A 26,509-nucleotide genomic window follows, 5' to 3' on the forward strand; every position below is an offset into this window, starting at 1 on the left:
CAGACGTCAACCATCGCTTTATTAAGGCTCAGAGTCGTCTGCCAGTCGGGGGCTGAGTCACTCACCGCAGACTCCAGCCACGGAACACTCTAGGTGACCCCACGGGCGGAGGCTGTCCTTGAGCTCTCAAGCCATGGTCTCTCATGCTCCACTCGGGTCCATCCTGCAGGGCTGGGGTGTGTGTGCAGACAACTCAGGGGGCCCTTGGCAGGGTGGGGCTGGCTCTAACAGGCCCTGGGCTCTGGCAGAGGGGGTGGCAGGGAGGCACAGGAGGGCAGGGATACATCCCCTATCCCTCCCAGCCCAAACTATGGCTTTGTTACCCTATTGCCACTTGAGCAGGAGTGGAGCACCCCTCCCCTGTGTTCTGGCCCGGGTGCTACACTCTGGAAGGAGGCAAAGGGAAAGCCCCTGGGGAGGAAAGGGCCCCTCTGTGCTTGGGATTTGGCCTGACTTCAGGGGATTGTGCCCCCCAACCCCACACACACACTCCCTCAGCTCCTCCCATCGACAGGTCTTCTCAGGTTGGAGCTGGTCACTCAGAAGTGGACACGCAGCACGTCCTGGCTGGCAAATGGCCTCTGGCAGGCTGTGCACGTCATGGGCAGGGAGCGCTGCTTCTCACCCAGGCAGGGCCGGCATAGGAGGTGGCCACAGGGGAGCTGGTACACAGGCTCCTTTTTGAAGTAGGGAGAAAACGCTCTTTTGCAGGAGGCACACTCGGGCCCCGGGATGCTCCCAGGCTGCTCTGGTAAATCAGGGAGGAAAATAGGCCAAGGTGAAGCGAAAGCTGTCCCCTGGTCCAGGCTCCGTCCTGATGGCAGGGCATGAGCCTGAAGTGGGACAAGAAGCTTCCCCACCCTCCACCCCTTCAGCAGCATGGCTTTATCCCTCCTGGGGCCACTTCTGGTTGCTCTGGGAGGAGAGGGTGTTGGGGAGCCAGGACACCTGGGAGACCTCCCCTCAATCATCAAATCTTGGTGCTCCAGTGAGTGCCCAAGAAAAGCTGGCTTCTGAAGGCAAGCGGACCGTACTGAGCCCTCCCTCCCAGTCTCTGAGCAGGATTTGCTTCCCCCTGGAACAGGCTGCTACGGTCAGAGTGAGGCACAAGCTCATCCTGATAACATAAACTACAAGAAAGGCGAGACGACACAAGAAAGGAGACAGCAGACAGTGAGCAGGTGTAGCAGGGCTGGGCAGGTCCAAGGAGGAGGGAGGGCACCACGTGGGCAGGCCTGAGGTCTGAGTTACCCACTGAGCCTGGCACCTGCTTCTTCTCTTCAGCCTGGCAGCCCCTCCTGACCTGTCAATCCCCTTCCTGTGCTGCAGGCTCCCTCTTTCCCTGCTTCCCGCAGGGCCTCCCTGAATGAGGGCTGCAGTGGCCATGTCCAGCCACTGTCTCCCCAAGCTGCACCTGCTGCGCTTCCTTCTCTTGTGGCCCTAGCCTAAGGAGGCTGCTTTGTCCCCACTCCACACCCCTCTGGAGAGGGCAAGGGTGGTCTCTTAGGGGAAAAAAAGAGGCCGACCACGCAGAAAGAGAGGGACAGCAAGTACAAAGAATGGTTGGTCCAGAACCAAACCAAAGCAAAAAAAAAAAAAAAAAGGAATGGCTGGTCCATTAAAGAAAGACAGGACGTAGAGCTGTGATGGCGGAGACTGGCTTCAGGTGAGGCTACAAAGGGGGCAGGCTGGGGTGCGCAGGACTTCACCAGCGGCAGGGGCTTAGACTTTGTTCCAGGATCAGTGGGATGCCCTGGGAGGAGTCTAAGAAGTGAAGTGCCATGCGCTGGTGGACATTACAGGTGAGAGTGGCTGTGTGGGAGCAGCAGGGCTGCTGAAAGAGACGGGGAGGGGCTGGGGAGGGGACGGCACAGGGGACAGGGTGGCAGCAGAGTGCTCGGAGATCCACTTTGGAGGAGTACGTACAGGACTTGAGGATGAATGGATGTCAGGAAGGCTGAAGGACACCAAGGACAATCTCCACGTTACAGGCCTGACCCAAGAGAAGATGCTGCTCTTTACTAGCAATGGGGTGATGGGGCGTGTCTGCGTTCTGAGTTAGAACTTCACTCAACATCTATCCAGGGGTTTCCCACATGGAGGTGCCAGGCAGCTGTCAGGGAGGCCAGGGTCTGAGTTCCAAGGAGAGGAAGGAGCCACAGGGGGGAGCATGGGCAGTCACTGGCCAGTGGGTTCTCTCTGGGATGGCAGGGCAGAGAAGAGTTTGCAGGACCAGAGTCTGGAAGAGGAGTCCGAAGTGGAAATTGCAAAGGGACAGTGAAAAGAGGGAGAAAAAGAGCGCAGGATCCGAAAGGCCAAGAGAGAAGGGGTTTCAGGAAGGAGGGGCTGGCAAGCCGCATCAGACACTGCTGGGAGGGGAAGGGAGAGCAACCACTGCGTCTGGAGCCGTGGAAACCACTGGCCACCTGGACGAGAAGGTTCTTGGTGATGGTCAGGATGGAAATAAGAGAGACAGGGAGGTGTGGATGAGAAGAAGAAGAGGTAAGAATGGCCTGGCTCTGGATGGGCAACAAGAATCGAGCATACACCTTATCACGGGCTCCTTCAGGCTTCATCTTGTAAAAATTGCCTAGCATTCCGGCATGTTCTCTCACCTTGTATCCTAACTGATTCTATCATCTAATGTGGTCCCAGGTTCACTGTGGGCAAAAACTGCCTCAGTCAAAAGCTGCTACAGCTCTATTCTAAACACCAGTGAAACTGTTAACAGGAAGGGACAAAGGAGACAACCTCCAAGCTTCTCTCCACACTTCCTTAAAATAAACTGCCCAGCTGTCAGATGGGAGACAGACTGGATCTGAAAACTAACCAAAGGAGGGGAAACAAAAGTCCAGGACAGAACAATTAATATTAGATCTTATCAAAAACACTGCAGAGTTGCCAAGCCCTAAGTCCACAGAATTACCAAGAGTTAACTAGAGAAAGCTCTCCTTGTGAAGAGTTAAACTTCACAGGAGCCCCTCAGCTCCCCCTGGAAAAGGAAAGAGACAAAGTTCTCCCTGAGGCCCGGGTGCTGGCTGCTGGCGCTAAGGAGGTTGGGCATGGCAGTCCCAGGAGCCCCAGAGGCAGGGCCCAGGCTTCTGCTCCCAGGCTCTGGCGAGACGGATGGGGCCCCAGTTACCCGAGGCGGCGCCTGGCCTCCAGGAGGCGCTGCTCTCTCTTGTGCCGAGCTGTTGGAGCTGTCCCCGGGTCAGCCGAGCCGTGAAGGAGGGCATGGAGCCAAGAGTCGATGTCAAGGCAACTTCCAAGCTCTGTGACAGCTTCTGCTCGTGGGACACGGGACCTGACAAGAGATGCACAGACCACGATATCCAGAGAGAGGTTCAGCAAAAAAGACCAAGCAATAAGTCCTTGGAGGACCACAAGAACGGTACTTCTAACTTCAAATGGACGCAGATGTAAAGAAACTCCTCCCTGACGTCTGCTAGTGGATTGTGATGATGGAGTACCAGCAGTCAAAGCCTTGGGGACGTTCCTACCCATCCCACACCACTTTCAGGGTTTCTGGGCCAGCTCTAGCTTTCCTCCTCCTGGAAAGATTTCTGGGCAGGCCTGGGCCACCTTGTGGCTCATTTGCAGAACTGCACCCTACTTTCAGAAGGTCTCCTTGCAGGCCAAGGAGGTGCCCACCATTGTGCCCCTGCTCCCTGTCCATTCCCTCGCCAGCAGCTTTTCCTCATCTCCTCCCTTCTGGGGCCCCCACCCTCCCCGCTCTGCGGGTTTGCTGGCCTGCACTCTCTGGGCATTTGTGTCCTCTCTCTCCTGCTGAGTAAAGCAAAGTGGTCATTACCAAGTTGAATGACAAAGACCTCACTCTGCCCACTCCACTATCTAAGGGACCTTCTCTGTGTGGTTCACAGAAAGCCAAGCAGTAGGCTGAGGGTGAAGGCAATGGGAGAGTGAGACAGCTGTCCACGAAAGAACCCAGAGACCTGCCTGGTATCAGGGTTCACAAAACTGCCCCAAAGTAGGGAGTAGAACATTTTGTCCACAGTGTGCAGGACTTGCTTGGGGCCTTGAAGCACAGGTCAGCATGGTCCTATATCACCAACAAACCTGACCTTACAGACATCAGGGTCTAAGGACCTTTCTTTGTCTCACCCCACTGCACCTCAGATGCTTCCAGGAGTTTCCAGGGATCATGTTGACTAAAATCTATACTCAAAACCAGAGAAGACACAGATGTAACCTTTAAGTGCACTATTTGCATAGGGCTTTTACAGTAAGAGAGGATATTACAAGAATGATAAAATCTAAACAGATTTATTTTCATAAGGAAAAAGAAAGTGTCAAAGAGTTATCTCCAAAAGCACCAGGCACTAACAATCATGGGCAAATTCTACCAAATATGGAAAGAGGAAATTATTCTAATACTCTTACATTGTTCTAAAGTTGAGTACAGGAAAATGTCTTAATTCTTCTTATGGAGCACACAAATCTTTGGTAACAAAACATGACCAGAGATGGTATGTGTACATGACAGTTCAAATTATTTATCCAAAATAAAACGCTAGCAAACAGAACCAAGCAGAACATTAAAAGAAGCATGACCAAATGAAGTTTATTCCAGGAATGTAATAACGGTTGAATATTAAGAAGCCTATTAATGTATTTTTTCACACTAAAAGAACTAAGGATGAAAAATCATAGTACCATCTCCACTGATATTGCAAAGACATTAGACAAAATTCAACCACCAATCTTAGATAAAAACACTGAATTAAAAACATTTAAAAACATGACTGAATAAAATAGGAATCAAAGGTGTGGGAGAGTGTCTGAAATGGCTCCCAATGAGACCCACCTCCAGAGACTCATGCCCTAGGGTACCCCCTTCCCCTTGAGTGTGGGCCAGACTTAGTGACTTGCTTCTAACAGAATAAAGCAAAAATGAAGGGATGCCACTTCCACAATTAGGTAACATAAGACTATGACTTCCATCTTGTGCTTACACAGCTACCATGTTATGTGCTGCCCTTGAGAGGCCCATGTGGCAAGGAACTGAGGACAGACTGAGTCTGCTGGCCACCAGCCAAGACCAGCCAACAGGGAAGAGAGGCCCTCGGAACAATAGTTCAGCCAGGAACCAAATCCTGCAACAATCACAGGAATGAGCTTACAAGTGAATCCTTCCCCAGTCAAGCCATGAAGTGGCTGCAGCCCCAGCCAACACTTCGACAGCAGCTGGAGAAGACCCCGCAGCAGGTGACCCAGCCAAACTATCCTGGCTTCCTGACCAGAGAAGCTATGAGATAATGAATGTGTGGTGCTTTAAGCCAGTAAGTTTTGGGATAACTTAAGACAGCAAAACATAAAGCACAGGGCAATAGTGCCACGTGTCACCTGGGAAGCACAGGGAGGGCAGCGGACATGGAAGCAGAGCGTGGATTACCTGTTGAGCAGTCCATATGTGTCAGCCCAAGTTCACTGGCAGCTTTCATTTTCTTAGCGGTGTGCTCTGAGGTAGTGGGTGAGACCAGAAGGCTTGTGGTAGAAAAACAGGAAGCGTTTACCCCAAGGCTACTGTCCGGGGCATGTTCAGTCTGCTCCATCTTCCTTTTCCGAGAGGGCAGAGCAATGGAAGAAGGTGTCACTGCCAATGCAGTCTGTGCTCTCCCAAGCAGATGGCAGCCCGGAATGGAGTGCTGGAGCAGGAAATGGTCGATCCGGGCCTTCAGGGAGGGGTGAGGCAGGGGCTGGGAGTGTGGAGTAAAGGCTACCCCCGTGAAAGGGTCACTGGGCACTCGGCCCCAGGCGGCTTCGCTGCGGTTACACTTTTCCAGCGTGCTCTGGTCGATGACCTTGCCTGAAGGCAGCAGCATGGGGCAAGGCATGATCTCCAGGGTGATGGGATCCAGGAACTCCTCAGGCACATCCTGAATCACCTCGGCTAGCTCCTGCAGGCTGGAGGGGGCCTGCTGGCCCTCAGACAGGCTTCCGGGATCACAGTCACTCTCCATGGGCAAGGCTGGGGCCTGCAGAGTCAAGTCCTGAGGGAGGCTCTCTGAGGCAACCAGCAGGACACTGTCTATCACCTCCTGAGAGCAGGTTTTAGCTGGCTGACCCCACACTTCCAATCGTTTGATGCAAGGGATACCGCTGCCTGCCACATGGGTGATACAGATCTTGAGATGGACCACGTGGCTAAGGGAAAGAGCCCCTTTATTCCAGAGCTCCTGTGCCACAACAGCAGGAGAGGGGAGTGTGGCGTCCATTGGGCCAAAAGGTGGCCTGGCCTTGAAGCCCCTGTGACTAAACACCACTTGGCTCTGGTTTTTCAATAAGACTTTGCCTACTAAGGTGAACGCCTCCTTGTCTGGGATGGACGGCTCGGCGGGGCCCGGGGTCCGACACTCGGGGGCATTCCAAGATGCTCTGCTGGATAAGGCAGATGTGTACATTTCCAGGCCGGTGACATTCTGGCCTCCCCCAGCTGTGAGGTCTATGTTAATCCTACAGATTTCCACACTGAAGGGAAAGGAAACTATCACGTAGACTGGTGGCTTAATGAAATACTCTGTCCTAAAACCATGACTTCTCTTTGTCAGGTCTTCAGAGATGAGATTTTCTACTTCATAACCATCAGCTGATATCTAGAGTTAATGACAAATAAGACACACATTCACTTGATGAGATCCAAATGAAGACAACTAGATTTCAAGAATTTGCTACTTTTTAGAAAATTATTTAAAGAAAGTCTTAAGTTCCTCATTTAAACTTTCCTCTATTATACTGAATTCACCAGGGCTTTTTTGCGGGGAGGCACTCAAGGTTATCAGGTCAAGGGCTGAGGGCAACCGTGTCCCCAAGTACTGCCCATCCTTGAAAAATAGAAGCAACAAAAGTCTGCTCAATCCAAACAAAAATCCCTTCAAAATAATGTCTGTGAGAAAAAAGGACAGCTATGCTAGTGTTTTTTTATTGTAGAGGATGAAACCACAGAGATTTAGGGGAAAACAAAGATGTTCGTTACAGTTCTTAATTTTGTATTTGGACTCTATCAATTATTAAATTTCCATAGCAATCTTCTTGTGGACAATCTTCTTGTGAATCTATGACTGGGGGAACTTGGTCAAAAACAAAAGTGTGGGGGCACCTGGGTGGTTCAGTCAGTTAAGCATCTGACTCTTGATATCAGTTCAAGTCATGATCTCATTGTCATGAGATCGAGCCCCACATCAGGCTCTACACCGAGCATGGAGCCTGCTTGGGATTCTCTCTCTTCTCTCTCTGCCCGTCCCCTGCTCATGCTTTCTCTCTTTCTCAAAATAAATAAACATTAAAAAAAAAAAAAAGTGTGTTCACCAACAAGGACCACAAAAGACTATACGAAATCTAGAGCAGTGAATATGCTAGGGGGTGGGATTGTGAGTAACTTCTCCCCCTCTTAATATTCCTAATATTTGTTATAACCAGTGGAAATTTTAAGATAGAGGTATGCCTCCCTCTTTCTGAAAGTTCCTATCACACCACTTTGCTTTTACATAAGACCTATATTAGCACCTGTATTTGCTAACCAAAAGAAATCCAAAGAGAATTTTTACTTTTACGAAAAAAAGTTTTGGTATCACACTAATGTAGATCTCTTGTAAATGAACTTCCGGAAGGCAGTGGGTATTCATTTTACGCCATTTCAGCCTGCGAAAGGTTTCATGAGAATGTTCTTTTCAGATGGCGGAGGAAGCCTGTGTCTCTGTTCAAAGACATCAGGCTAGCAGTCTGGGAACCTGAAACAGCATGCTGTGTGCAGAAGCTCAAAATTAAAGGACGGCTCAATTCTCTTTTTGCAGTTTCCTTACTCCTTGCTCCGGGCTGTGGAAAGATAACCTCCTTTGCACAAAAGGCAAAGCAACTTAGTTCAAATAAAGAAGAAGGAATCCAAATAACAAGTACAAGTCATTATTTCTAGCATGAGAAGTAAGCGAGAGGAATACTGGGGGAGACAGTATTTCTACCTTCGCTGTGACTTTGAGTAGAATTAAATTTTATCATCAGAGGGAGGAGCACAATGAACACGACCCTCGAGAAAATGAGACACAGCTCCTCTTGTAACAGTGCTGCATGATTCTAGGGGTACATCCTGGCCAATGCTTACCTAAATATCACCTGGTGGGATTTAAAACAGTGAAGGTGAAAGCACATTACACCTAAATTAAGTCCACATACACAAGGCAAGACATGGGGAAAAGCATGAAAAATAGCCATTGCATATTTATGTGCATATACTTGTTTTGTTTACCTTGTTGCAGTAAATTCTTGGTCTGAACTGTGGGAGGCAAAGATTTATGACCATCTTTGTGGCTGAAAGGGTAGCTTCCAAGCATCAGAAATAGCCTTGAATAAAAAATAAAGCTTGATATTAGACATGTCAAAGTTCAATTCTAAACTTTTAGGAGTTGATTCCTACGGGAAGAGAATCAAACAGGGTAACAAAGACTCTCACGCACACGGCCATGGTCTATATAGTCTCACTGTATCATACCTGTGATGCTGGGGAAAAGGAGTCACCAAAAAATTGCACAGGAGCTTCTTTTTTTTTTCCTTATGTATTTAAGTAATCTGTACACCCACTGTGGGGCTCAAATTCACCACCTCGAGACAAGAGATGCACACTCTTCCAACTGACACAGCCGGGTGCCCCCACAGAGGAGCCTTCTCCTGCAGCCTGAGCAGGTTGGCCAAGACTGCGGGTCCTCTGGCTGACAGCTGGACCCAGTGGAGGCAACAGCTCTGCAAGGCACTCCCCACAGGAAAAGGAGGGTCAGAAGTGGCAGAGCTCAGAGAAAGAACAGAACTACTCAGCCAGAGGGTTTAGAACGGAAAAGGTTGCAGAAATCATAGTAGTACTAGGCATCTTTGTCATTTAACACCTGTCAATTTTTTTTCTTTTAAAGTTTATTTATTTATTTATTCATTTATTTATTTATTTATGAGAGAGAGAGAGAGAGAGAGAGAGAGAGAGAGAGAGCATGAGCACACATGTGAGCAGGGGAGGGGCAGGGAGAGGTAGAGAGAACCCCAAGCAGGCTCCGCACTGCTAGTGCAGACCCTGACACGGGGCTCAAACCCACAAACCATGAGATCATGACCTGAGCTGAAACCGAGAGTTGGACGCTTAACTGACTGAGCCACCCAGGCGCCCTGTGATTGCATTTTCTTATTAACATGAAAACAATTGGAAGAGTCCAAAACATCATCATTGAGAAACAGAAATCCCAGACTTGGAAAGCATCTTAAAAGGACATCTAATCCAAACAACATTTTAACGACCAACGTCCAGGCTGGGGGGAAATGGGTGAAGGTGGTCAAAACGTACCAACATGTAGTTATAGAAGTTCTTTAAAAAAAAATTTTTTTAGGGGTGCCTGGGTGGCTCAGTCAGTTAAGCATCCGACTTCGTCCGGTCATGATCTCATAGTCTGTGAGTTCGAGCCCCGCATCAGGCTCTGTGCTGACAGCTTGGAGTCTGGGGCCTGCTTCGGATTCTGTGTCTCCCTCTCTCTCTGACCCTCCCCCATTCATGCTCTGTTTCTCTCTGTCTCAAAAATAAATAAACATTAAAAAAAAAACTTAAAAGCAAATTTTTTTAATGTTTATTTTTAAGAGAGACAGAGAGCGTGAGCGTGAGAGGGGCAGAGAGAGAGGGAGACACAGAATCCAAAGGAGGCCCCAGGCCCCGAGCTGTCAGAGCCCGATGCGGGGTTTGAACCGACAAACCATGATATCATGACCCAAGCCGAAGTCGGACGCTTAACCAACTGAGCCACCCAGGTGCCCCTGTAGTTGTAAGTTCTGAGGAGGTGATGTACAGCATGGTGACTACAGTTAACAATACTGCAGTTATATTTGAGAGCTGCTGAGAGTAGACCTTAAAAGTTCTCATCACAAGAAAATAAGCTGTAACTACGTGAGGTGATAGATGTTAACTTACTACAGTAAGCATTATGTAATATATACAAATACTGAATCATTATGTGGTACATCTTAAACTTATTCAATGTGATATGTCAATTAATAGCTCAATAAAACCAGAAGAAAAGCAAAGATCAATGTCCAACAGCCTTTGGTAGTCTTTGTAGAGAAGCAGGGAAGCCACCAGAAATATCTCTCCTGCCAGCAGGCCTTGCCAATGGCTCTGAACCTCTTGGGTGAGGCCAGCCAGCCAGTCTATGCTTTTCCATCTGGCAGAGAAGGCCATGAAAAACTCTTTTGTTAGCCCAACAGGGAAAGGGTCACCCTCTGGGGTCTGTGTTATCATGATTAATAGGTGCCACATGGAGGCCAGGCACAGTTGGCATCGTGCAACATTTTAGCAGGCTGTTTCTGCACAGTGAAGGTCTGCCATGGGACCTTTAAATGTTTATTACGTCAGCCTCGCCCCAACTCAGAGTTTTACATATAGACACAAAATATTTTTTTAACATGGTTTTAATACATGCTAATCTCCTAAAAAGGGAACTTCTATGCAGATCACAGAAAGATTATACTTTGTTTTGTTCAGATCAGATTTTTACAAAGAGATATTGACCGTTTGTGACAACCGCATCACCAAGAGTGATGCCAATACATCTGACAGTCTACACTTGTAGCAGTCCGCATTCTAGGTGATTTTACATATTAGTAATAGCTTCTGATAACTTCATTATGCCTTCCAATATGGTCATAACCAGATATTTACACATGAGAACAAATTTTATTATCACACTTAAAAACCTCCTTTATATCACAGTTATAGCATTTGTATGTATATGAATGTGTACATACCTGTACACACATACCTGCACACACACATGTTGTTTTTTAAAAAGTAATGCATATGTTTATATATATTTTTTTAACTTTTTTTTAATGTTTATTTTGAGAGACAGACAGACAGACAGACAAGCGGGAAGGGACAGAGAGAGAGGGAGACACAGAATCTGAAGCTGAGCGGTCAGCACAGAGCCTGATGCAGGGCTCGAACTCAAGAGCTGAGAGATCATGACCTGAGCTGAAGTCGGATGCTTAACCGAGGGAACCATCCAGATGCCCCTGTATTATTTTTGACTGTAAGTTCAGGACAATGGAAAGAACATTACAAGATAATTATAAAACTGGAAGAAAAACAAAGATCAATGAACCTGATGAGATGAGATGAACCTGATGCAGTGGAGACCCTTGGCCTAAAGTCTCCTGTTCTTTGTGAATCTGTGTTGAAATTCTTAGTACTTCTCACTGTTTGAGGTATATATGCCATCCCTCTGTCAGAATATTCTAGAATCTGGCCTGGAATCAACATGGACTAGTTTACAGAATTCTCTTTTTTTCCCCCAGGGAAAATGTCTCCAGCTTCTGATATTTTTCTTGTTCTCCACAATAACTCAAAAATGAATGTATGAGGAATTGCATCTGCAAATATTCTCAGGGCCCTTGTATGTACCTCTTCTTGGCCAGGAAACCAGAGCAATTCAGAGAAGCAATGCCCTCAATTCTCCTGTCCAACTAGGGAAGTGGCTTCTTATTAAGTTTTTGTTTTGTTTTAAATGCACAATTAAGCCATTAACTGAATATGGAAGTAGTAACATGAATATAAAGCTCGGACCTAGGAAACAAAATATTTCTCCTGGAAAAGCAAGCCTATGATGCCAAAGGAAAACAGAGGATAGTGACACAGATGGTGACACAACAGAGGTGTGTAAGTGCAGAACTGGGCTGGCCCTGAGCAAAGGGCGAACTCAGCCACTCAGGTCCGGGTTCGAGAAGCTTTGCTTGCACTGCTGCAGGCAGCCCTCTCCTCCCAACTTTGTCCTGATGGGTCGGACAGGGCTTTGGTAAGAACAAGCAAAGACGGGCGCCTGGGTGGCTCAGTCGGTTGGGTGTCCGACTTTGGCTCAGGTCATGATTTCATGGTTCATGGGTTCATGCCCCACGTCAGGCTCTGCGCGCTGACAGCTCAGAGCCTGCAGCCTGCTTCGGATTCTGTCTTCGGCTCTCTCTGCCCCTCCCCTGCTTGTGCCCTGTCTCTAAAATAAATAAATATTTTAAAAATTAAAAAAAAAAAAAAAGCAAAGAGACAGAAATTGTGTTATACTGTGTTATAACATGAGCATACTGAGAGGTGGTTGACAGTGAGATAAAGGGCCCCTAGAGTGCCATCACCTCCACTCCACTGTCAACTCCTTAGGCCTTTTCTCCCTCCAACTTTCAGGGACAAAAACAAACTGGCAGAGTAATAATGTCAGCTCCTGGAAGTGTTGATTTCCCAGTGGGAGGCACTGATTTCACTAACATTTACCTTCCTATTTCCTTGTTATCTTCTTGGACATTTCACACTGCAGTCTTATAACTTTGATTTATTCTACATATCATGAAATTAATCTGAGAACTTAAATGCCGGAACCAGAACAAGTTGGGTAGGGGTCCTCCTCAAGCCATGATGAAGGGCTCACCTGTGAGTATGAAGCCAAATAGAAAAGTTTTCAAAATTATCTGAGGACCCAACTCAATTGTAAATGGCAGTGTGAAATGAAATTGACCAGAAGTGACCACCCTCAGGACCAGCCTGCACTTTGCCTTTAACCCCGGCTCAGCTCTCACCAGATGCCTGCTCCTGTGGAGGGACTGGAGATGAGAGGACGAGTCCAGGATGAGAGGACGAGTCCAAGGGCTTTCAAACTCCAGTCATCTCATAAGTTTAAAAATCCCACCTCTGACCCCTGAAAGGGGAAGAACTGGACTGTCCCTCCAATCAATATGATAATTTACAAGGTTTTATCTGCACTCTCAGCCAACACAAATGATTCCCAGTGAGTTAAGACACAAGGACCCTCTAGCAGCAAAACAACTCCAGCTAGAAAGGCACATACATAAAATGGCCACCAGAAATTTCATTCCACTTTAACCTTACCCACTGGTTAGCCCTCAAGTGGTTACTAATATCTTTCTTTTGCAGATGAAGAAACTGTGGCTTAAAGAGAGGTTAAGCTGGGACTGAGATGCCAAACTTTCCAAACAAACTCTGGTTACTATCTATTTGGACACCATTTACCTTGAAGGACTTATCAGGAACTTACATGGACACCTTACAACTTTTTCCCCCCCTCTTACTTAAGTTAGGCTTTGGTATCATTCATTTTTTTTTTTTTTTTAATTAATTCTCCCAAACTTAACGTGGCTATGCTCTAAATGTAGAAATTTGGAAACCTTGACTGTCCCTTCCAACATGTATTGGATCAAGCTTTAAATTGTTTTGTGAGGAAAATCTAGATAAACTAGCCCTCTATTCGAGCATATTACCTCATGAGGCTTTTCAACCTTTACAAGAGGTTGTTAATTCCATTAGCCAACCATTAAAGCATCTGACCAGACACAGCCTGTTTGTTCGACGCAGCAGCACTTACCAGAATCTAATCTGAGAGAATATTTATGGAGACTGTTCAGTCCATCCACATTAAATTCCTTGTCATGCCAGCTTAAGTGGCACCTCTTGCTTCCTGCCTGGCACCCCTGGTGGCTGCTGCATTCATGTCCCACATCACCATCTGACAGACTGCTTAGGAGTGTGGACCCTCAGCCGTAGCAAAGATAAATGTAACACACTGATGAAAATGTAGTGGCCTATCTGCCAAAATTCACAGGATACCAGGGTGGCAATGACACATCAGCGGGGAACCATAATTTACTGTCTATACTGTACTTCCCCATTGAGCTCCCCTCAAGGGCAGTGTACTGGGTCATCCTCATGTTCAAATCCCAGACACAAATCCCACACTCCTCACCCCACCACAACGAGCTTTACCAACTACTTCCATGTGGCCCACCAGCAGGGAAGGGAACACCTCTAGGGGCACCTGGGAGGCTCTGTCATCGGTTAAGCCTCGGACTTCGGCTCAGGTCATGATCTCACAGTTCGTGAGTTCAAGCCCCACACTGGGCTCTCTGCTGTCAGTGTGGAGCCTGCTTGGGATCCTTGTCTCCTTCTCTCTGCTCCTACCCCACCCCCAAAATAAATAAACATTAATAATTTTTAAAAATGAAATACCTCTATGGCTGCCGTTTTATTAGGTTGTTAAGATGATCACTCTTTACTCTGCATAGTAACCTCTCTTTAAGACCCATGAGAAAATTCTCTTTTTGGTTTCAGTACTAGGAACAGTTGTTGGTTTTTTTTTCAACTCAATATTATATGGTATGAATATGAATCATATAATTGATTATGATGTTTCCTTTATTTTGGCCACTAGAAATCTCAGAATAAACCTGTGGCCCGTCCCTCCAGATTTCTCTTTGCCTGAATTCTTCACTTATTTTTATGTCATAGTGTAAATATATTGTGAAAGCTACCTTAAAATCATTATGGAACAAGAGAGAGTAAAATTACCAACAAACCATTCTCCTTTTGGTGGACATTTAGGTTGCTGGCAAGTTTTTACTATTAGAATATTAAGATAAAAATCTTAAGTCGATTTTTTGTCTTAGTACAACTTTGACTTTTTTTTTCTATGTTTCTTTTTGAGAGAGAAAGGGAGACACAGAATCTGAAGGAGGCTCCAGGCTCTGAGCCATCAGCACAGAGCCCAACGTGGGGCTCGAACCCATGAACAGTGAGATCAGACCTGAGTCGAAGTCAGATACTCAACCAACTGAGCCACCAAGGCACCCCTGACTTTTTTCTTAAGAGGTCGTGCATGTTTCTTGTGAAGGTGGCTATTTATTAACAGGATCCTTTTATCCCATAAGTTTTCATAACCAGTTTTGCTATATATAGGAAACTTTTTCATTTGGGTATCCATTATGTGTTCAGTTGGCTTATTAAACCAATTGATTTTAACAGATTTTCAGTCGGGGTTTTTTTGCAGGGAGGGTCTACAGTCTCAATAATGAGAGCCTCCTTCTCAAAATGGTAACTCTTACTTGTCTCTCATCTTACGACATTAGCTAGAACTTCCAGAATTATATGAAATAATAAGAGTTGCCATGCTTGTTTTTGTTCCCATTAGAAAATGCTTCCAGTGTATCATCTTTGAAATAATGCTGATTGAAATATTCTTTTTATGCTAATAAAGCATGCTAATTTTCAGAGTTTTTTGAAAATCAGGGATAGGCTTTGAATTCTGAATTTCTCTATATATTGAGTTTTATTATTTTTGTTATCTGACAGACTAATGAGAGATGGCACATTTTTCTAATTTTAAACCATCTTTTTATTCCTAGGATAGGCTCTATGTGGTTGTGGCAGATTGTTCTTTAAATGTTTTTCAAATTCTACTGAATTTGATTGCTCATATTTAATTTTAGACAAGATATTACTGCCCATTTATATACACTTATAAGCCCGGTACTAGGCACTGGAGTATGAGATAACAATTAAATAGTCAGGGGATGCGTGGGTGGCTCAGCCGGTTAAGTGTCTGGGCTCAGGGCATGATCCCACAGTTCGTGAGATGAAGCCTGAGTCAAGCTCTGTGCTGGCAGCACGGAGCCTGCTTGGGATTCTCTCTCTCCCTCTCTTTCTGCCCCCTCCCCTGCTCCCGAGCATGCTCACGCTCTCTCTCTCTCTGAACACTTAAAGAAAAACTTAGACAATGAAATGGTCAAGTGGGGAGACTATTCTGTATGATATTCTGTATGGTAGATATGTGACATTACACATCTGTCAAAAATCCACATAACCATACAACTGAATGACCCTTAATGTAAATTATGAACTTCAGTTAATAATAATGTATCAATATAGGCTCACCAATTGTAACAAAAGTGCCATGCTAATGCAAGATGTTACTAACAGTAGAAACTGGGTGCAAGGTAGAGGAAGTATATGAGAACTCTCTGTATTATATGCTTGATTTTTCTGTACACCTAAAACCACTCTAAAAAAATAAAGCCTGTTAATAAGAAGAATGGGGGGAAATGTGACTGAAACAAATGAAGAATGGAGATCAAACTGAAACAAGGTACTGTGCCATGTAAGAAGAGTGGCAGACCCTTTTTAAAACATCTTACAAATGATAGTATGTTTCTTTGGGAAATAGTGATGTCCAAATACTGTAGGATTCTATAAGGCTCTGGCTTCCATAAAGGTCTTGTGTGATCTTAGCACCTCTCTGGTTCCCACACTCCTGATCTTTTAAGGTCAAGTGCCTCCAGCCTTAATGCTTACTCTGGAAAAAAAGAATGGCTCAACATACTGGAAATGCAGACAGCCTCACCCAGGAAGGCTCTCCACAGCCCTGCCTGGGAAATGACAGGTTACATGATGAACTCTCACAAATACTTATTTACTTACAAATTTACTCCAGTAAATACTTAAAAATAAGAGCCTCCTTTTCCAAATTTGGCATCTCAGTACAAGAGAGACTGGGTCTGAGTATAACCTAGGGGCCATGCATTATGGCTAAACTGCCCTGCTGTTCAGAGAAGTAGCCTGGAGCCAGACAAGAGAGGTATTTATAAGACAGCAAGATAATACAGGTTTATAAGCAGATAATATACATGTAAATTCTATGGCTGGCTCAGTCAGTAGAGCATGTGATTCCTAACCTCAGGATCGTGAGTTCGAGCCCCATGTTGGGTGTAGAGCTCACATACATACATACATACATACATACATACATACATACATCTATCTATCTTTTAAAATGGGATGCCTGGCTGGCTTAGTCAGTAAAGAATGTGACCCTTGATCTTGGGGTTATGAGTTTGAGTCCCATGTTGGGTATAAATATCACTTAAAAATAAAATCTTACGGGGTGCCTGGGTGGCTCAGTTGGTTAAGCATCCGACCTTTGATTTCAGCTCAGGTCCTGATCTGGTGGCTCATGAGTTCAAGACCCACATGGGGCTGTGCATTGACAGTGCGGAGCTGGCTTGGGATTTTCTCTCCTCTCCTCTCTCTGCCCCTACCCTGCTTGTGCTCTCTCAAAATAAATAAATAAACTTTAAAAATTAAAAAATAAAATAAAATGTGTAAAAAAAAAAACCCACACAAGTCAATTTTCATTACAGTGATTTTTTTTCTTTTTTTAAACAAAATATTTCAGATTAAAAAGGTAAAGAATATAGTAAACACTCTTATACCCACCACCTAGATTTAGTAAATGTAAACATTTTGCCACATTTGCTTCTCATTTCAGTGTTAAGAACAAAATTGAAAAGATACAGAGGTGCCTGGGTGGCTCAGTTGGTTGAGCGTCCAACTCTTTTTTTTTTAATTTTTTAAAATGTTTGTTTATTTTTGAGAGAGAGAGAGAGACAGAGTGCGAGCTGGGGAGGGGCAGAGAGAGGGAGACACAGAATCCGAAGCAGGCTCCAGGCTCTGAGCTGTCAGCACAGAGCCCAACGTGGGGCTCAAACCCACAAACTGTGAGATCATGACCTGAGCTGAAGTTGGACGCTCAACCGACTGAGCCACCCAGACACCCCTATTGAGCATCCAACTCTTGATTTAGGCTCAGGTCATGGTCTCATGGCCAAGTCTGCATCAGGCTCTGCACTGATCATGGAACCTGCTTAAAGATTCTTTCTCTCCCTCTGCCCCTACCCCACTGGAGGGAGCTTGCACTCATCACAGCTCTCTCTTAAAAAGAAAAAAAAAAAAAAAAAAAAGATACAAACAAAAGCCACCACTAATCCTATTTCCTCTTCTTTTTTTTTTTTTTTTTTTACCAAGAGATAAGCTCTATCTGAAGTTCGGTGTCTCTCATTCAAATCAGCATTGGTATGCAGTAGTCTTGTATATTTTTACAGTACCTTAAGGGTATTATAACAGGCACACCTTGTCACGACTGGCTTTCCATTCAGCATGATTCATCCAAGGTTTTCCATGCTCAAATGTGGATTTCTAGTTTACTCACAGCATTCAACTGCACGACTAAAACAGCTTGCTTCTCCATTGCTCTATTACCTATGTTGTTTGTAATTTTTCACTATGAAAAAATACTGCAATAAATATTCTCTACAAGTCTTGTGAAAGGAAATGAAAGAAGAGAAGGAAAAGAAAAAATAAACAAAATGGTCCTGTCCTCAAGTCTTGAGGCACGATGGACCTCCTTCCAACAGTGATTATGGAACGTAAGAGTCTATTAACAGAGGCTCTCTGCAAATGACATTCAGAGTAGGAAGGATGGTCTAAGTGAATGTTTTTCAGTTTGTGGTTTTGAAATCAAGTTATGGGTTGAAGGAAAGAAATATTAACTGAAAGAGAATATAAAATATCAAAGTGCACATAATAGGGAAATTATTCCATGAAACTTTTTTTTAAATGTTTATTTCTGAGAGAGAGAGAGAGAGAGAGAGAGAGAGAGAGAGAGAGAGGTAGCAGCAGAGGGGGAAGAAGGGGAGACAGAGAGAGAGAGTGAGAGAAAATGAATCCCAAGCAGAGCAGATCCCAACTCAGGGCTCAAACCCACAAACCACAGGATCATGACCTAAGCCACCCAGGTGCCCCTCATGAAACTTTAAGATTTTTAACTAATCTCTATACCCAAAGTAGGGCTTGAACTCACAACCCCAAGATCAAGAGTTGCACGCTCCACCAACTGGGCCAGCCTGGCACCCCTACCTTCGTGAAACTTTGCTTCAGTTTTATACAAATACATATAACAAATTATATACTAGATCCAATATAAAATTTCTTATTGTGGCTTTTGATGAAAAAAAAAAGTAAGAATACTGGCCAAAAGTATACCCAGAATTCAGGGAAGAATTCACAGAAGTAATGTCTGAATTGGAGACAGCTAAGACACATGCCTGACCTCATGACAACTCTGAGATGGGACAGATGCTACATACTAATCGTACATTGGACAACATGTGCTGGACTATGGGAGCCAGGAGGTAAGAACTGGAACAACAGGGGAAGGGCACGAGGGAGAGGGACCTGTAGCAGCAAAGGCATAGAGATGGGACTGTGAGACTGGTTTAGAAAATGTGGAATATGCCGCTCAGCTAGAAGGGGAAGAGGAGGCAGGGCTGGAGAGGCAGGTGCACTGAGATGGGCAGGGCTTTGAATGTGACGCTAACGGGCTTTAGACTACTTTACTTGGTGGTCTGAGGCAGTGTTTTTTCCCCCAAATTGCAGATGAAGAATCAAGAACTCACATTACTGAGACACAGCCAGAATTTTTAAAAATTCAGTAGAATAGAGTCAGAGTGTATCATACATGAAGGCGGGCAGTGTTTTATGAAACTTGTTTCAGATATATAATTGAAACTGTATTTCTATCAATCTGGGTTTCTTCCTTAAGTAATCTCTGTACACCACGTGGAGTCTGAGCTCACGACCCCAAAATCAAGAGTCACATGCTCTACTGACTGAGCCAGCCAGTCACCCCTATTAGTCTGGGTTTTGATGTAAAAGGCATTTCTTACTAAGTTCTGCAGTAAAAAAAAAAAAAAAGTTTGAAAGCTACCGGCCAGAGGGAAGTCATAGAAGGTTTACAACCTGGGAAAGAACTGACACTAATGAAAAGCCTGCCATTAACCTCCTAGATGACAAAGCAATTCCGAAGCACTTAGAGGCAATTCACCCTTCAAGGGGTTCCAGCTCCCTCTAGGTACTACCTCAGGGGCTATCTTTGCAAATGGCTTCCTGAAGGCATCAAAGATGAGTATCAAAGTACAAACTACTTAGAAATAAACTAGGAATCTTAGTTTCTCCCTCCCTGGGCATTTTCTTCCTTTATTGTTACCATTTTTTTTTTTTTTTTTTTTTTTTTGAGGGAGGGGTATTCTTAAAGAGGAGGAAGGAGTAAACTGAACTATGTATAACATATTACAATCTTACAAGGATTTCAAAGCTACCCTCCAAAGAAGTCTTTTTTTTTTTCTTTAAGTAAACTACTCCCAAACATGGGGCTCAAACTCATGACCCTGAGATTAAGAGTTGCATTCTCCACCCACTGAGCCAGTCAGGCACCCCAAAGAAATCTTTTCTTTTCAGAGATTTTAATTAAACTTTTTATTTTAAGATCATTGCAGATTCAAGTGCAGTTGTAAGAAACAATACGGAGATTCCATGTACCCTTTAACCAGTTTTCCCTAATGGTAACATCTTGCATAGCTACAGCACAGCATCCCAACCAGGAAGCTGGCAATGATACAATCTGTGATCTTATTCAATTTCCCCAGTTTACATGCACTCATGCATGTTTGCCTGTGTATTCAGTTCTATGCAATATTATCGCATGTATGGATTTGTGTAATCACAAATTACACAAATTTGTGATTTGTCAAGACAAAGGTTCCATCACAAGAATCCCTGGTACACTCCTCTAAGAAGCCTTTTATCTTACAGATTTTGTTTTCTTCTTATTATTATTTTAGAGAGAACACAAGCTGGGGAGAGGGAGAGAGGAGGAAAGAGAGAGAATCTTAAGCAGGCTCCACACTCAGAGCAGAATCCGGCACAGGGCTCGATCCCACAACCTGGGATCATGACCTGAGCTGAAATCAAAGTCAGGCTTGCAACCGACTGAGCCACCCAGGCGTCCCTGAAAATTTTACTTTCAAGTAATCTCTACACCCAATGTGGGGCTCGAATTTACAATCCCAAGATCAAGAGTTGCATGCTCTACCTACTGAGCCAGCCAGGATTTAGGTGCCCCTAAATCCAAATCTCTGTTACCATGGAAGTCTTAAAATTCTTTACCCGGATCTAAGACCAAAAATGGGTTTCTAGGGTCAAGTGAAAAGTCCAGTGAATCCCACTACCCACACCGCAAGACATATTTGAGTGACACGTTTATTCTTGGTGTACCTGCCACTAAAATGATAAATACTGTATGAAGAAAAATTACAAAACTATATATAAAATTTTAGAGACACAAAACAGAAGTATTATGATCACACATTTGTTAAAAATCTGTATTTAGGAATATGTACACACGAATAATTTGGGAGGTAATGGTGGCCATGCAGAAATTTAAAATATGCAACAGATTAGAGTGGTGGGCTACTCTATTTTCCCTTTGGTGTGTTTAAAGTACATGTAAGTAGTTAAACAATTGCACTGGGTTCCTGGGGTACAGGAAGATATCCGAGAGGACCGGGGCTCTAGATGCAATGTTCAGGGTATTTCTTGCAGCTTAGAGTCCCTATAGAACTGGATGACCAGGTGGAGACAGACCTTTCTCCTCTGCTTCCCAGGATGCAGGCTGAATAAGAGAAAGGGAAAGGGAAGGGCTGGGAAGGGACCCAAAGGTAGGGTGATCAACCATGCAGTCTATCTTGGACTAAGGGCTTTTCCAATGCAGAACTTTCTGTGCTAACACCAGAAAAGTCCCAGGTCCCAAAGTGGAACCAGTTGGTCATCCTATCTGGAAGGTTTCAATCTGTGCTTCCGTGGAGCTTGAAGCAGCTAAGTAAACCTTTTTGTGGTTGAGGACTCAGAACAGGGGGGTAGGCAAGTGTGGAGGCATGATTCAGAAGAGAATAAGGTGACCATGACACTTTCTGAACATCTTAGCATCCATCTTCCTTTGGCCTAAAAAGTGCCATAGCTGAGTTATACAACCGGATTTTTGAGTCTCACAAAAACGTAATGGAAAGTAATTCTGGCAGATAGACATATTTTAAAGACTAGGCTCAAACAGGTTACAGAGGGAAAAAAAGAAGAAAAGATTACCTGTCAAATAAGAGAAAAGCATTTAACCTCATAGAGTGGGTGGAATACCAATGCACTGAGCAATTTTACAAATTGGGCACTTCAGCTTTTACAGAAGTACAATACTTCTTATAATTTCTAAATTGAGTTACTTGTCCATCCATGAAAAAAAATGTGACTTGTGTGCATTTTTCTTAGAGCTGGTTATAATGAAAGACAGCTGTCCCCGCACATCCCACACAGTCATCCACCAATGAGAGGTGCACAGAAGACCAACCAGAACACAGGTGTGCACCCAGAAGTTTGCAGCTTGCAATCTTAGGTGTTTGGAGCCCATTCGCCCTTCAAGTGTGTGCAAGGCATACTGCTAGGCACAGGTAGATACAACTTTTACTCTTAAGAAACGCACAGGCTCAAAACAAGGCACAGATGGGTCTCTTAATTTTAAGAGACCCACAGTCTCAAAACAAGGGCATGAACCAAAGATTCTAATACCACTTACTCATCACCTTAATAGCAGTGTCAGCAAAATTCTATGGAAACCCAGCTGAAGCAGCTATGCTCTTCATTTACAAACCTGACCCTTGAACCTTATTCCATCTGTTCTTGCCTCTCTCCTGAATCCTCAGCTTATCTCTGACTACTGGACCTTTCCTCAACAAGTAAGCAACATTCAAGTTTCTTCTGCCCTCAACAGTCCCCTCAAAAAACCTTGCCGAGGCTCAGCAGGTTGAGCGTTCAACTTCAGCTCAAGTCATGATCTCATGTTTGGTGAGTTCGAGTCCCACATTGGGCTCACTGCTCTCAGTGCAAAGCCCACTTTGGATCTTCTGCCCCTCCTTGGCTCACACTCTCTCAAAAATAAATAAACATTAAAACAAAACAAAACAAACCTTGCCTTGGTGCTGTATTTTTCTCAGTGTTGCAATTTAGCAAATAAAGATAAAAAGTATCCACTTAAATCTGAACACAGATAAACAATGGATTATTTTCTTTTAGTATAAGAATGTCCTATGTATTATTTTGACCTCCGCTAAAAAATTCTTTATTGCACATTCAGCAAACTCAGAAAGGAACTTCCTTAACATAATAAAGGGCATTCATGAAAAACTCACAGCTGATATACTCCACGGTGAAAGACTTAAAGAATTCCCCATAAGCTCAGAAACAATTCTATTCAATTTCATACAAGAAGCTCTCACTAGTAGGCAAGAAAAAGAAAAAGGTGGAAAGTAGAAAGAAAAAAGCAAAACTCTCTCTATCCAAAGATTATATGATCCTGTATGTAGAAAATCCTAAAGAATCAACACACACACAAAAACTCTTATAGCTAATAAAATAATTAGGCAAAAATGCAGGATAAATCATCCATATTTCTAAACACCAGCAATGAGTAATTCATAAAGATATACAAAAATTCCATTTACAATAGCACTAAAAAGAATAAAATGCTTAGGAATAAATGTAACTAAGGAGGTACAAGACTTCTACACTGAAAACTGTAAAATGTTACTGAAAGAAATTAAAGAATACCTAAATAAATAGAAAGCCATCTCTGTTCATGGACTAGAGACTCGGTATTGGTAAGATTGAAAGATGCTAGGGGCATCTGGCTGGCTCAGACAGTAGAGTGTGTGACTCTTGACCACAAGGTCGTGAATTCAAGCCCCACACTGGGCATGGAGAAAGGAAGGAAGGAAGGAAGGAAGGAAGGAAGGAAGGAAGGAAGGAAGGAAGGAAGGGGGGGAGGGAGGGAAAGATGATAAGCACCATTAGTCACTAGGGAAATACAAGTCAAAGCCACAATGACATACCACTCCACACTCACTAGGATGGCTATTAAAAAATAAAACACATGCGTGCATGGATAGCTCAGTCAGTTGGGCCTCTGATTTCAGCTCAGGTGGGTTTGCAGCTCGTGGGTTTGAGCCCGCGTCAGGCTCTGTGCGGACAGCTCAGAGCCTAGAGCCTGCTTCTGATTGTGTCTCCCTTTCTCTCTGCCCCTCCCCACTCATACTCGGTCTCTCAAAAATAAAAGAAAAAAGAAAAAAAGAAAGAAAACACAGAAAATAACAAGTGTTAGCAAAGATGTGGAGAAAGTGGAACCCTAATACCTTGCTGCTAAAAATGTAAAATGGTATAGCCACTGTGGAAAAGTCTGGTAGTTCCTCAATAAGTTAAATATAGAACTAACATATAACTCAGCAATTTCACTCCTAGGTATATACCCAAAGTACTGAAAACAGGTGTTCAAGTAAAACATGCACATAAATGTTTACAGCGGCACTATTCACAATAGCCAAAAAGTAGAAAAACCCAGTGTCAATCAACTGATAAATGGATTAAGACAGGGTATGCCCACACAACGCACTGTTATTCAGCTGTAAGTAATGAAGTACTGGTACATACCATAACATGGATAAATCTTGGTAATATTAACACTAAGTAAAGGAAGTCACACACAAGAGATTACATATTATATAATTCCACTTTTTGGAAATATCCAAAATAGGCATATCCACAGAGACAGAAAGCAGACTAGTATTTGACAGGGTCTGGGGTGGGGGCTGGGGGTGCGGTGGGTGTGGGGGGGGGGCGTATGTGGAATCACTGCTTAATGGGTAAGGAGTTTTCTTTTGGGGTGAAAAAATGTTCTTGAACTAGATAGTGGTGATTGGTTGCACAACACCATCAATGCACTGTCACTGAATGATGCACTTTTCTACAAAATGGCCAATTTTATCTGTATTTTACCACAAAACATTATCCGTTACTTATCTGAAATTCAAACTTAACTAGGCATTCTGTGTTTCATCTGGCGATCCTAGTCTCACTCTGCATCCTGCTCAAGGTTCCCCTTCTCTTCAAAAGTTCTCAAGGAATTGTGTCCGCATTTGCAACCCATTCCTTAACTCTCATTATTCTACAGGAGTGTCTGGCTTTTGCCCTAACAATCCAACTCAAACTGCTATTGTTAATGCCATCGGTGATGTCCAAGTTGCCAAATTTACTGGAGATTTCTGGTTCTTGCCTTAACTGCTCTCTCCCCAGCAACTGACATGGTGCAAATCGTCTCCTTTTTGCAATATTCTCCTTTCCCATTGGCTTCTGTGCAGCAAAAGTTTAACTCAGCAGGTTTGGTCTGTTCAAATCCTGCACATTCCAAAAAAACTGGCCCTTCACCAGCTCCTTAGGGATAATCTCTAAACTCTTTGAACATCCTTCATGTTAAGACTGTCTGCATACACCTGAGACCTTGGGCCACACCAGACAGTTTATACCAATAGTGGGGGCCTTGGGCCATGCTTTATCAGTTGGCCCTCTGAGAGGGATGGGGACCAAATGAGGTCAGACACGTGGGTAGCCAGTGCAATTGTTTAACTACTTACACGTACTTTAACTTGCAGCAGACCCCCCTCAATAAAAACCCTGCGCAGGCTCAGGTGAGCTTCCCTGGCCGGCAGTATTGGTAGATGTTGGCATCATTGCTGGGATGAAATTAAGAGCTGTCCACATGACTCCACCGGAAGTGGACAACCAGAAGCTTGTGCCTGGTCTCTCCCAGACTCCACACTATGTGCCTTTTTCCTTTGCTGATTTCAATCTGTAGCCTTTCATTGTAATTAAACTGTAACTGTAAATGTAACAGCTTTCCTGAGTTCCGTGAATCCTTCTAGTGAGGGTGGTTTGGGGACCCTTGACAAACTTCTATGCTACCATTTTTCCTGAAGTCTAATTATATCTTCTTTTGTTGTCTTTACCACTGGGTCCCCTTTACTGGCCCTCCCTACCAGAATACCAGAATGCTGGTATTCTATTCTTGGTTATCTTCTCTCCCCTGCTCCCCAACCCACAATAACCTCCCTCCCGCCTGTCCCAGGCAACTTCACTCACTTGTGGTTCTGACAGCCACCTGTCCTCATCCCCATTTGAGACCCCAGCCTGGAGATTTCTGCCTGGAGGCTCATCTTAGCATGACCGGCACAGATTAACCCTCTAACCAAACACCTTTCCTGCTTTGGTTCCAATTTTAGTTGAGGACTCCGTATCAATGTAGGCACCAAAATCATCATCCCCTAATCCACCCAATTAGCAAGTCTTGCCTTTTTCCCCTTCCAAACATCTCTGAAACTCAGACTTGCCATTCCATAGTTCTGGCCCTCATTATCTCTCACCTGAGCTGTTGCACACATTTGTGAAATATTCTGATGTATCTCATGTACCCCCACCCCCAATCTAGTTCTATTATTTTAACCTAACCGTTCTACAACATGAATCTGCCCAATTATGCGGACTTAAAACTCCTTTAAAAAAAATCCAGTCCCTACAGACTTAGGCTCTTTAGCAATGCCGTTAGTTGTGACCCAGATCTGCTCTACCTCTCCAGCCTCACCCTCTGCCTTCTTTCCACCCCAACTCTCCAGCAAAGCCCAGCCACTCTAAATTCCCACGCCATACTCACTAAACATTATCATCTCTGTGCCAGGACCCATTCAAGGCACCGGAGACAAATTAACTAGTTAACTAGACAAAGTTAACTCAAAGGGCCACCTTCCAACAGGGAAAGTAATAAGTAAACAGATAAAGAATAGTTTCTGATGCTGAGTGCGGTGAGGAAAACGAAAACTGAAGATGACAGAGCACAAACACAAGCCACTGGGAGTACTGTTTTAGCACAGGCAGGGAAGCGGGCTTTGAGAGGAGGCCTAAATAATGGGGGCAGGGATCCTTTTTAAAATTCTCACAGATCCCAAATGTTTACAAAGGTTACTTGTATTAAGTTGCATACAAATATATAGAGTCTATGTATACAATCTCTTTATGCTTGCAACTCTAATGCAACCAAACCTGAAGCCCACCTCATGGGAGGCAATGCATTTCCTTCTTGTCTGAGTTACTTGTCATGAA

General features: G+C 44.4%; 1 protein-coding gene across 5 annotated transcripts in view; it reads right to left on the reverse strand.

Annotated features, from left to right (window-relative positions):
* The window catches only part of UBOX5 (U-box domain containing 5), a 37,767-nt gene continuing 11,258 nt past the window's right edge, over positions 1-26,509 (reverse strand). For 3 of the 5 annotated variants that reach the window (XM_045445158.1, XM_045445159.1, XM_045445160.1), the window contains 4 exons: positions 8,261-8,355; positions 5,414-6,614; positions 3,143-3,304; positions 1-748 (listed from right to left, as the gene is read on the reverse strand). In XM_045445158.1, coding sequence (XP_045301114.1) covers positions 540-748; positions 3,143-3,304; positions 5,414-6,614; positions 8,261-8,314 — 1,626 coding nt within the window. In that variant the 5' untranslated portion in view covers positions 8,315-8,355 and the 3' untranslated portion in view covers positions 1-539. Of the gene's footprint in view, positions 749-3,142; positions 3,305-5,413; positions 6,615-8,260; positions 8,356-12,295; positions 12,672-26,509 lie in introns of those variants that run through there. The other 2 variants (XM_045445161.1, XM_045445162.1) reach the window with 2 other exon arrangements.

This window comes from Leopardus geoffroyi, chromosome A3 (assembly GCF_018350155.1).
Source record: "Leopardus geoffroyi isolate Oge1 chromosome A3, O.geoffroyi_Oge1_pat1.0, whole genome shotgun sequence".
Taxonomy (NCBI): domain Eukaryota; kingdom Metazoa; phylum Chordata; class Mammalia; order Carnivora; family Felidae; genus Leopardus; species Leopardus geoffroyi.